The sequence below is a fragment of the Chiloscyllium plagiosum genome, chromosome 21 (genome assembly GCF_004010195.1).
Source record: "Chiloscyllium plagiosum isolate BGI_BamShark_2017 chromosome 21, ASM401019v2, whole genome shotgun sequence".
NCBI lineage: Eukaryota > Metazoa > Chordata > Chondrichthyes > Orectolobiformes > Hemiscylliidae > Chiloscyllium > Chiloscyllium plagiosum.
Genome location: NC_057730.1, coordinates 14,153,792 through 14,165,838, shown reverse-complemented (window position 1 = coordinate 14,165,838; position 12,047 = coordinate 14,153,792). Strand labels below are relative to the sequence as shown.

Below are 12,047 nucleotides of genomic sequence, written 5' to 3'. Positions count from 1 at the left end.
CACCATATTCCACTGCTTGGCCCAATACATGTGTTACATTATGATTCACACATGTAATTGGGACATAATTTTTAACCGTTTCACCACATTCCACTGCTTGGCCCAATACATGTGTTACATTATGATTCACACATGTATTGGGACATAATTTTACACCACAAACACTTATCCAAGAATGACTAAGGCTGTTCTGTATTGCATCACTGGTCATTCAACTTTCTCTAATGCTGCTTCCTCAGGTGAATTTTTATTGCTCCTTTCAGGACGGGGCACATTTTTGACAGGTGTTCCCTTGACAAAATCAAACAGCAGCACAATCTTCCTCCTCAGTTATATTACATTTCTTTATGGGCTGCAAGCAATTCCACCACATAAGCCACATCTACTTCAAACCATCTCTAAAGTATGGTTTTACACTGAAATTGAGGCAGTGTTGATATTCTCCTTGCCTAGTAATATACTGAGCCTATAATTTCAGCCACATATCAAACATGACAACATGACTTGATGCCATGAATCAGTGGTATTGTAGCTGTGCAAAGGTTCCATAGCTGATGGAGTATTCTCCCAGTAATTGTCTGAACATATTAGGAGAAGGTGGTTGACCTTGAACATTGCTATTGTTCTCACGTGTGACTATTCTTGAGCATGCTTTTCAACAAGGTGTGATTACTCCAACTGAAGTTGTTCCATTCTTCAATCTTTGGCACCGGATTATGACTGAAACACCTTCTTCTACTTTTCATCATTTACATACTGATTCGGATGTGAGCATAAGACATATAGTTAGTAAGTTTGTAAATGACACCAAAATTGGAGATGTAGTGGACAGCGAACGTGGTTACCTCAGATTACAACAGAATCTTGAACAGATGTGCCAATGGGCTAAGTAGCAGTAGATGGAGTTTAATTTAGATAAATGCGAGGTGCTGCATTTTGGGGAAGCAAATCAGAGCAGGATTTGTATACTTAATGGTAAGGTCCTAGTGAGTGTTGCTGAACAAAGAGATCTTGGAGTTGCAGGTTCATAGCTCCTTGAAAGTGGAGTTGCAGGTAGATAGGATAGTGAAAAAGGTGTTTGGTATGCTCTCCTTTATTAGTCAGAGTATTGAGTACAGGTGTTGGGAGGTCATGTTGCGGCTGTCCAGGACATTGGTTAGGCCACTGTTGGGATATTGCGTGCAATTCTGGTCTCCTTCCTATTGAAAAATGTTGAAAGGGTTCAGAAAAGATTTACAAGGATGTTGCCAGGGTTGAAAGATTTATGCTATAGGGAGAGGTTGAACAGGCTACAGCTGTTTTCCCTGGAGTATTGGAGGCTATGGGGTGACCCTACAGAGGTTTATAAAATCATGAGGGGCATGGATAGGAAAAACAGACAATGCCTTTTCCCTGGGGTGGGGGAGTCCAGAACTGGAGGGTGAGAGGAGAAAGACATAAAAGGGACCTAAGGGGCAACTTTTAACACAGGGAGTGGTGGGTGTATGGAATGAGGTGCCAGAAGAAGTGGTGGAGGCTAGTACAATTGCAACATTTAAAAGGTATCCGGATGGGTATATGAATAGGACGAATATGGGCCGGGTGCTGGCAGATGGGACTAGATTGGGTTGGGAATCTGGTTGGCATGGGCAAATTGGATCAAAGGGTCAGTTTCCGTGCCATACATCTCTATGACTCTACATCTCTTCCGTTGACTTATCTAACTGGCGAATGAAATATAAGGTAAATGCTTTGGCCAACTATCTTTTACTTGGACTATATTTATCATTAAACTCTCATGTAAACTTGTTTTTCCCTGAAAACATATTACCTAAGCTTTCACTACTATGAAACTCTATACTTAACTAACTTCTCAAGTTACCATCATTTTTTCAAAATTCACTCCTGTGATGTGGGCATCGCTGGCTGGCCAGCACTTACTGCCCAATCCTAGTTGCCCTTGAGGAGGTGGTTGCAAGCTGCCTTCCTGAACCACTACAATTCATGTGAAACTTCATACCAATTGTAACAACTGAGGGGCTTGCTAAGTCATTTCAGAGCAGTTGAGAGTTAACTGGAGTCATATGTAGAAAGACCGGGGGTGGTGGGGGGGGGGTAAATTTCTTTTCCTGAAGGACATTAGTGAGCCAGATGGGGTTTTTTTTGACAACGCTTTCATGATTATTAGTACACGCTTAGTTCCAGATTTCTTCTTAGATTGCAGAATTTGAATTCAATACATCCTGCCAGTGCCCACAACATTAGCTTAATTTCTGGATTAATAGACTAGCAATAATACCATTAGGTCATCACCACCCCCTAGCCTTCTGCTTTTTAACATATCTAGTTATATCAAATAAGGAAAGAACAGGAAGTACAGCTGATTTAAATACCTTTTGAGATAATAAATAAATATTTGTAGTTCTATTCCTGAAGGAATGGTGGAAATAGATTCAATAGGAATTTTGAAAGGGGAATTGGAATAAAGGTCAAAGGGGGAGGGAAAACAACAGGACAATGGAGAAAGTATAAGTCCCCTGTTCAAACCAGTAGTATTTCCATTTGAGTTTATGCAATGATGAATTGAATGGCTCTCTCCTATGCTTTATAATTTATGATAATGTACAAAAAAAAGGACCCAATTAAATATGCACCTCATATATCACCTTAGTTTGAAAACTGTGTTCGGTAGTCATTACTGATGTGCAATGCCATGGATGATTGACTAGTGTTGACTGTTGATTGACTAACTGTTGCTATGGGATTTTTAAATGAGGCACCCAGTAACTTTCTTGGCCTACAAAACACAAATACCCTGTTCCTAGGAGGAACACTTATGCTAAATTTTCATTGCTATTATCAAATAACAATTGCGGTGAAAGTTATAATTAAAGCAGTTTGTATGTGGACAAATCCAAAGATTCAAAGGTTAGGTGAACTGGCCATGCTAAATTGTCCATAGTGTTCAGGGATATGTAGGTTAGGTGCATTAGTCAGGGGTACATGTAGTGTAACAGAGCAGGGCAATGGGTTTGGATGGGGTACATTTTGGAGGGTCAGTGTGGACTTGTTGGGCTGAAGGCTCTGTTTCCACACTGTAGGAATTCTAGGACTATTAGTCAAGTATATACAATAGTTAGATAATATATTAAGTCTTTTAGCTGTTGTGTAAAAGTAAAGTGTGTTTTGCTTAAAGCTGACTAGTTTGACCAATCAAATCACATCTGGAACTTCCTTACACTTGCTTTTAAGACAAACATTAGAATCTAGACCACCTCAAATGTATTTGGAGGGGATTTGATCTCGTCCATAACACAGACAGCATGCAGGGTTAGTGGTATCAGAGCTGGGATGCATGACTACAAGTGGGGAAGACTGGGAGTGGAAGATCATGACAGGTGCTGTGACAGAGGACAAGTAAGTGCTAGGTACTGGGGAGAAGATGGTGACACTTACACTGGCAGAATACAGAACACCATTAACCAACCTCCTACGTATTCCTCCTGATGGCCAAGACTGTATGGATCCAGGTGGCAACCTCAGACAAGAGTAGTACGGTCTGTTGCGATGCCATCCACTGCTGGTTCTGAGGGAAAGAGCAAGCCCTCATGTGCAGTACGCATTCAGCAGAACCCAAGTTCCTCTGCCTGCTTTTTCGTTGGTCATGTTCGGAACGAACATCAGGAACCGTACAAGGCAACTCTGGATCAATCGAGTTTGTCTGGTTGCACAACGCGCTTTTAAAAATGGTACCAACACCAGGAATGACATTCAATTCCAGGATACCTGGTGAGCAGCAAGTTATTCTAGGAACAATACATGATAAAAGTGTTTGGAATCAGACCATAGGGATGCCCTAGGGAGAGGGCTGGTAGCCAATAAGGTGGGTTTTGCAAGATATGGCAAGAAAACCTGCTGGGTCTAAATGAAAAACCCTCTATAAAAACTCAATGCAACTTGTACTTCGCCAAAAAAAAAGAGAAGAGTTCAGCCTGTGAGCCTGCATTCAGGTTGGTAACCTCCCAATTAGCACTACTGCCACCCAAGCAACTATATTAGTGTGGCATTGAAACCAGCTGGCTGCTTGAGTGAACTGTGTTGTGGATGGTATTTATAAATCACAAAAGTAAATGAGAGAAAGGGAATCAAAGATATGCTGACGTGGTCAGGAGTAGGATGGGAGGCAGTCATGTGAAGCATAAATGGTGGCAAAAACTAGTTCAACTGAATGGCCTGTTTCTGTGCCATAAATTCTATACAAGTATGAAAAGTTAATGATGTCTCCTCCAGGTTAAGATGCTGTTTTCTTTTGTAAATGGTTGCATTTGTGGAACAGTAAGCAAAAGACAACTGCAGTAAAGTAACAACAGTTGATCGTGATGTAAGAGAGAAACAGAAACAGGACATCTCAGGATAGTCCACCCAGCATGTCGATGCCAGCTGAAAGAGCTAGCTGGTCTGATCTTAATGCTCACTCTTGATCTGGAACCCTGTATGTTATAATACCTTCAATGCATATCTAATTTTTCCTTGAAAAGCTAGGAGGATTTCCGTATCCTCTCCACATTTACCCGGTCAAGATCCCTCACGACCTTAAATGTTTCAATCAAATCTTACTCAACACTGGAGGAACAAACATAGGCTGTCCAAGTCACCACTACTTTCCAGGTATTAGCCCAATAAATCTTCTGGGAACAGAATTCAACACATTTACATTTTTCCTTAAATAAAAGGTGAACAATACAGTGCACATTATTCATCATGCAGTTACACTGACTTTGGATGTAGAACCTAACATAACCTTTTGTATTTACTTCCCAGCTTTCCAAATTACTTGCTGCACCTCCATATTAAGCTTTTATGATTCACACAAGATGCCACCTAGATCCCTCTGCATCTCTAATCATTTAAAATAGCATACTACTACTTTATTATTCTTTCTAAAATGGACAATTTCACATTTTTCCACATTATACAACATTTCCCTCACTTTTATCCACTCACAACCTATTTATACTCAGTTTTAATCTTACGCCCTTTTGATAAATTACTTTCCTACCTGTTTTGGTCTCATCAATTTTGGTAACCACATCTTCTGTCCCTTCATCCAAGTTATTTACATAAATTGTAAACAGTGGCAGTCTCAGCACTGACCCCAGTGGCATGCCACTCATTCCAACTTACAAATGCAACAATCCATTTATGCCTATGCTATTTCCTATTAGCCAGGCAATCTTTCATTCATGCCAACATGCTTGCCTTCCACCAGGAGCTCTTATTTTTCCATAATAAAATTTATGTGGCACCTTTTGGAAATCTGGAAACAGTACATCCACTAGTTGTTTCCCTTGATCTACAGAATGTGTTAACTTTTCAAACAACTCCAACAGATTGACCAAACATGCTTTACCTCCCACAAAACCATGTTGACTCATTTATAGCAACATTTATGGTAATTACACACAGAGTACCATGCTATAATTTCTTCAATAACAACTTCAAACATCTTGCCTTTGGCAGATGTTAACTACAGGTCAGTTAGCTTTTCAGCTTCCTGTCTCCTTCCATTTTTGAATAAAGTTACATCAGCTACCTTCCAATCCAATGCAGAACTCGGGAATTTTGGAAAATTACAACTGATGCAACCATTTCACCAGACACTTACAGACATAACTGGAATGAGAATAGTTATTACAAACATAGGGGCTAAGATAAAAACTAGGAGAAAACTAACAGACAAACTTGAAGCAAGAGTCCATGACGTAACATCTTGCTACCAATGTATAATCCACCACTAAGCCTACTTAAAAAAAAGTTTCAACTAACATGCCATAAACCAATACTTTTGAAAGTCTTTTGGCTTTCCTAGGTTAAGAAATCAAATTTGGTTTAAAAAAAAAATCTTTTGATCCTTTTATAAAATGGGTCTACCCAAAAGTATCTGCCCATTTTTGCTGTAGATTAAAAGGCAAGAAATTCATTTATACCTTCATTAAGGCATGGTTGTGCCCTAAAGAGCAGCTTCATGTTCTGATTAATAGAAAATGTGTACACACAGACGCTTTGGATAATATTACAACTGTGGCAATTCTGCTGTTTCATCGCTAGTGCAACCAAGATGGGCAGAATGACCTTTTACTAATCTGTATCAATTCTGTGATTATCTAAATGAGTGGCTCACAGAGTAAATTCAGACATCTATCCCAGACTCATTTTAATAATTGGATGCCTCAATTTCATTTCAATTTTCAAATCCCTGTTCCTTTTTATTTGGAATTTAAGTACTGCATTTTTTTGCCAACCACGCAGTTTGACCATTTGGACTCGCACTACAAGAGTTTGAAAGTTAAGTAACCGTCATCAATCCTAACATGAATTTCAGTTATATCAATCATAAAGGCTGTAGTCAAATCAAAATTGCTGAAAATACAAGCACTGCCTTTAAAAAAAAATGAAAGATTATTTAGTGTGTAGACTATATAATCTTAAACTATTACAGTCATACCTGGAGAATTTTCGACAATAAACACTGAGCTTTCACCATCATTCTCTCCTTCAGTGTCACTTATTACAATAACACTATCCTCTGGCTCCATCTGCAGTCCCACTCACCACTGTAAAGAGAGAAATTGACATTGAGATTGATTTGCTTTGTTGAGCAGATGTCAGTGCTGCTTTTGCTTATTGGATGCAACAAATTCCTTTGTATTAGCATCAATAATGCAGATGAATCACAAGCTCCCAATGGAGTCTGACTGCATATAGAAACTTCCCACAACAGTCATCTTGTTAACAGTCACAAAACTGAAGAACTCTGGAAAAACAGAGCAGCATCTGTAGACAGAGAAAACAGTGTTCACAATAAGAGTCAAGTGAAGATTCATCACCCTTCAGAGAGCAAGAGCGCGAAAAACAAAGATTGCTGATGATAAGCTGAGAGACAGAGATAGGTCAGGTGTAAACAACAAGTCTAAATATTTGAAATGGCATCATAGGTGGTCTCTTATTAAGCTTGCCAAATTGCAGCTCCCACAGGGGATGGGGGGGGGAGGGGGGTGTAGACTTTCCAGATTTTAAGAAATATCAATTAAGTTTCTTATTATTCTATGGGGCTTATTGGGCTTGCTAGGACCCTGGAAGGAAGAATTCCGAATAAATATGGGTATGCCAGCTGATGGTCCCGGTGACGGGGAGCTTTGGTGGGGTTCTGCTGAGTGTTGTAACTTAGTTTAATTTGTCTTGGTTCAACTCGATATAATTGAGTTCTTTTGTCTAATTTATTTATTGGATTGTAGTTTGCATAGGGTTTTTTTTTCTTTTAAGTTGTTGTTGTGGTTCTGTTCGCCGAGCTGGGAATGTGTGTTGCAGACGTTTCGTCCTCTGTCTAGGTGACATCCTCAGTGCTTGGGAGCCTCCTATGAAGCGCTTCTGTGATGTTTCCTCCAGTATTTATAGTGGTTTGAATCTGCCGCTTCCGGTTGTCAGTTCCAGCTGTGCGTTGCAGTGGTCGGTATATTGGGTCCAGATCGATGTGCTTATTGATGGAATCTGTGGATGAATGCCATGCCTCTAGGAATTCCCTGGCTGTTCTCTGTTTGGCTTGTCCTATAAAAGTAATGACAAGCAACATGAATTCGACTGGGACAACACTACCATTATCGGGCAAGCCAAACAGAGAACAGCCAGGGAATTCCTAGAGGCATGGCATTCATCCACAGATTCCATCAATAAGCACATCGATCTGGACCCAATATACCGACCACTGCAACACACAGCTGGAACTGACAACCGGAAGCGGCAGATTCAAACCACTACAAATGCTGGAGGAAAGATCACGGAAGCGCTTCACAGGAGGCTCCCAAGCACTGAGGATGTCACCTAGACAGGGGACGAAACGTCTGCAACACACATTCCCAGCTCGGCGAACAGAACCATAACAACGAACACCCGAGCTACAAATCCTCTCACAATCTTTTAAATTGTTTGTGGAGTAGTTTGTTTACTGCTATCGTTATTCTACTAATTTTATCATTTTTGTAAAAAAATTCAAAATCTTTTTCTCAATAAAAATATTTACAAAAAAAAAATCAATGCTGCAGCTTCGTGCTGTTGTGGAAGATGGACATTTGTTCTTCTAGCTTGCTTTCGGCCTAACTCATCAGCAATATTTTTGCTTGCCACATGTTGTTTTGTCCTCTCTCTCTTTGGGCACCATCTCCACGTACTCTATTTTCTTCTACTGCACTCTTTCCCTATCTTGTCATCAAGATGAATTCAACGTTCCCCCAGTTAAGTATATTCAAAGCTGAGACAGACAGGCTTTGAATCAAGGATTATGGGCAACGGCATGAAGGTGCCATTGAGGGTTATCAAATCAGCTCAATCTCATTGAATAACTGGGCAGACACGACAGGACGGATAATTTACTTCTCCTCCCCAGTCTTATGGTCTGTACCTTTTGCCCAGGAGGTCTGAGTTCAGGCTCAACCTGCCAAATTAATGTGTTATTTTGTGTCTCAACAGGTTGATTCTGAAAACTAAATTTAACACTAAACCAAAAATAAAACAAAAATTTGCAATTAAAATTATATGACAGCGAAAGCCAGTTATTGACATTGAATACAAGTCAAATTGGTCATTTACACATTTTAAAAGGTGCAATGCAAAAGATAGAGGGGAATAGAAAAGAAAAGGTAATGGGAGACCAAAGTTATCTTACTGGAGGGATTGGAGTGGGGGGAAATGATACAGCAGATAAAAGGGGCAACTTGGAAATGGTACGAGTGCCACAGAATAAAGGCACGGAAGAGAGATGGGAATGAAATGCAAAAGGGACGAAAATAATATAGTGGATATGGCATGAGGGGGAACAGCATGGGATAAAGATTTAAAAGTAGTACTGTTGAAACAAAGACATTAAATTACATTGCACATGTTTTGTAAGTCTCTGCTGATATGGAAATAATTTCCTATGAGAGTTACTGTCTGCACTTGCTATACTATATTGCCTCACTTTAAATGTTATTTCTTTCTTGAAACACTGCTTCATATGCAAGATCACATGGCAAGTGATTTGATCTTAATACTCAGCCATAGAGTCATACAGCATAGAAACAGACCCTTTGGTCCAACCAGTTCCCAAACTAAACTCATCACATATCCCTCCAAAATCTTTCTTATTCATGTACTTAGCCAAATGGCTTTTAAGTGTTGTATCTGTACCCACATCCACCACAATCTCTGGCAGTTCATTCCACATATGAACCACTCTCCATATAAAAACATTGCCCCTCATGTCCTTTTTAAATCTTTCTCTTCTCACCTTAAAAATATGCACCCTGGTTTTGAATTTCCCTATCCTAGGGAAAAGACCCTCATCATTCACCTTATCTACGCCCCTCATAATTTTATAAACCTCGAGAAAAGTTCACAACTACGCTCCAACGAAAAAAAGTCCCAGCCTTTCCGGTCTATTTTTATATCTCAAACCCACCAGTCCCTTCCTATTCCAGAAGAGGCCTCACTAAAACTTGTACAACCTCAACATGACATACCAACTCCTATATGCAAAGGTCTCAGCAACAAAGGCAAGCATGCTAAACACCTTCTTAACACTTCAACTCCAGGGCATCAATATGGACTTCAACAGCTTCCTCATTTCCCCTTCCCCCACCTCACCCTAGTTCCAAACCTCCAGCTCAGCAATGTCCCCATGACTTGTCCGGACTTGTCCGACCTGCCTAGCTCCTTTTCCGCCTATCAACTCCACCCTCTCCACCCTGACCTATCACCTTCATCCCCCCCCCCCACCCCCCCACTCTACTCTGGATGCTGCCTGAACTGCTTTGCTCTTCCAGCACCACTAATCCAGAATCTGGTTTCCAGCATCTGCAGTCATTGTTTTTACCTCATTGTTTTTAACCTTCTTAACCATCCTGTCTGTATGTGATGCTAATTTCAAAGCCAATGCAGCTTTTTAATTAGCCTCCAAGATGGGTGTTTAAATAACAAATTGGATTTTCGCCCCTTTTTCTGCTTGGTTCTCACTTGATATTCTGTTCTTTGACACATACAAGATTCTGGTTTTACCACATAACATTTTTATTCATGTCACTTCGGTGCATTTGTTAAAATTCTTTATTGAGCTTAATTCTGATGATTTTGACAATACAACAAGACCTGAAAAAAACTTAGTAGATAGGTCAGAAAAGAAAATACTAAAAACAAAATCAGAAATTGCTGAAAAAAACTCAGCAGCATCGGTGGAGAGAAAGCACAATTAACTTTTCAGGTTTAGTGACCGTTCTTCAGAATGGTTTCGGATTTCCAGCATCTGCAATTCTTTGGTATTTTTGAAAGGAAAATGCTTGCTGGGCCAAGAAAGGAGCAATCATCACATAATCATAACTTGTTTGTTTGTGAATTGCATCAGCTTAATTTGGTTCACTGAACGATCAGACAAATCTTGCAGATGTTAGAAACAATGGGAAAAAGAAATGAAGAAATCAAAACATGTTTGGAAAAAGGTTAGATGAGCTGTGGACACAAACAGGCATGTGGGCACATGTCATAGATATGATCAAGACCTGGCTGAAAGATGGGCAGGACTGGCAGATCTGGTCTAAACATTCCTAGTTTCGGGCCTTCGGACAAGATAGAGATGGGTGTGGGCGTGGGGACGTTGTCATAATATTTAGATTAGATTACATTACATTACAGTGTGGAAATAGGCCCTTCGGCCCAACAAGTCCACACCGACCCGCTGAAGCGCAACCCACCCATACCCCTAACCGAACACTACGGACAATTTAGTATGGCCAATTCATCTGACCCTGCACATCTTTGGACTGTGGGAGGAAACCGGAGCACCCGGAGGAAACCCACGCAGACACGGGGAGAACTCCACACAGGGTGTCGCCTGAGGCGTGAATTGAACCCGGGTCTCTGGCGCTGTGAGGCACTAGTGCTAACCACTGTGCCACCGTGCCGCCCACCTTTACTAAGGAATCAATTATAGTGTCGAGCAGACGAAGTCTTGGTAGGATCATCAAATGAGACCATAAAAGTAAAAGTAAAAACACAAAAGGGGCAAATATGCTATTGGGTATGGACTATATACAGACCCCAAAACAGAGAGAGATAGAGGATCATATACGTAAAAATCAAATTTCAGCTATCAGGCAGTAATAACAGGGGGGTTTTATCTACCCAAATATTATCGGAGATAATTTTACTGTGCAAGATAGGGAGGTGGCAACATTCTTAAAAAAGAATTGTATCCAGGAGACCTTTTTAGCCAGTATATAGAAAGCCCAAAAAGGGGAAGTCAGTTTTGAATTGAATATTTAGAATTGAGCCTGGGCAGGTGGAAAGTACAACGGTAGGGGAGCATTTTGGATATAGTGACCATAACTCAGTTAGAGTTATGATTATTATGAAAAAGGATGAGGATGGAACAGGAATAAAAGTTCTAAACTGGGAAGGGCTAATTTAAAACAAAAAAAAATTCATAGGCTGTGGGCATTGCTGGCTGGGTGAATTTAATGCCCATTTTAGTTGCCTTTGAGAAGCTGGTGGTGAGCTACCGTCTTGTATTGCTGTAGGTTCTGAAAGAACAGTAACACATTTCCACGTGAGGATATGGAGTGTTTTGGGGGGGAACTTGCAGATGGTCCTGTTCTCATGTATTTGTTGCCCTTTTCCTTCCAGATAGCAGCAGCGGTGGGTTTGCAAGCAGCTGTCCAAAGACCCTTGGCGATTTTCTGTACTGCATCCTGTAAATGGTACACAGTACTGCTTCTGAGCATCAGTTGTGGGTGCAAGCTTTGTGTCAAGCTTCTGGAGTATCGTTAGAGCTGCACTCAAATTTCCAGCTCAGCACTGTCCCCATGACTTGTCCTACCTGCCTATCTTCCACTAATATCATTTATTGTATCCGTTGCTCCCGATGCGGTCTCCTCTACATTGGGGAGACTGGGCGCCTCCTAGCAGAGCGCTTTAGGGAACATCTCCGAGACACCCGCACCAATCAACCACACCGCCCAGTGGCCCAACATTTCAACTCCCCC

General features: G+C 40.7%; 1 protein-coding gene across 2 annotated transcripts in view; it reads right to left on the bottom strand.

Moving 5' to 3' along the window:
- zgc:112980 (uncharacterized protein LOC503706 homolog) overlaps nucleotides 1–12,047 on the bottom strand; it is a 72,188-nt gene that overhangs the window by 51,867 nt on the left and 8,274 nt on the right. For both annotated transcript variants that reach the window (XM_043711293.1, XM_043711292.1), the window contains exon 2: nucleotides 6,485–6,593. In XM_043711293.1, coding sequence (XP_043567228.1) covers nucleotides 6,485–6,575 — 91 coding nt within the window. In that variant the 5' untranslated portion in view covers nucleotides 6,576–6,593. The remainder of the gene's footprint in view (nucleotides 1–6,484; nucleotides 6,594–12,047) is intronic.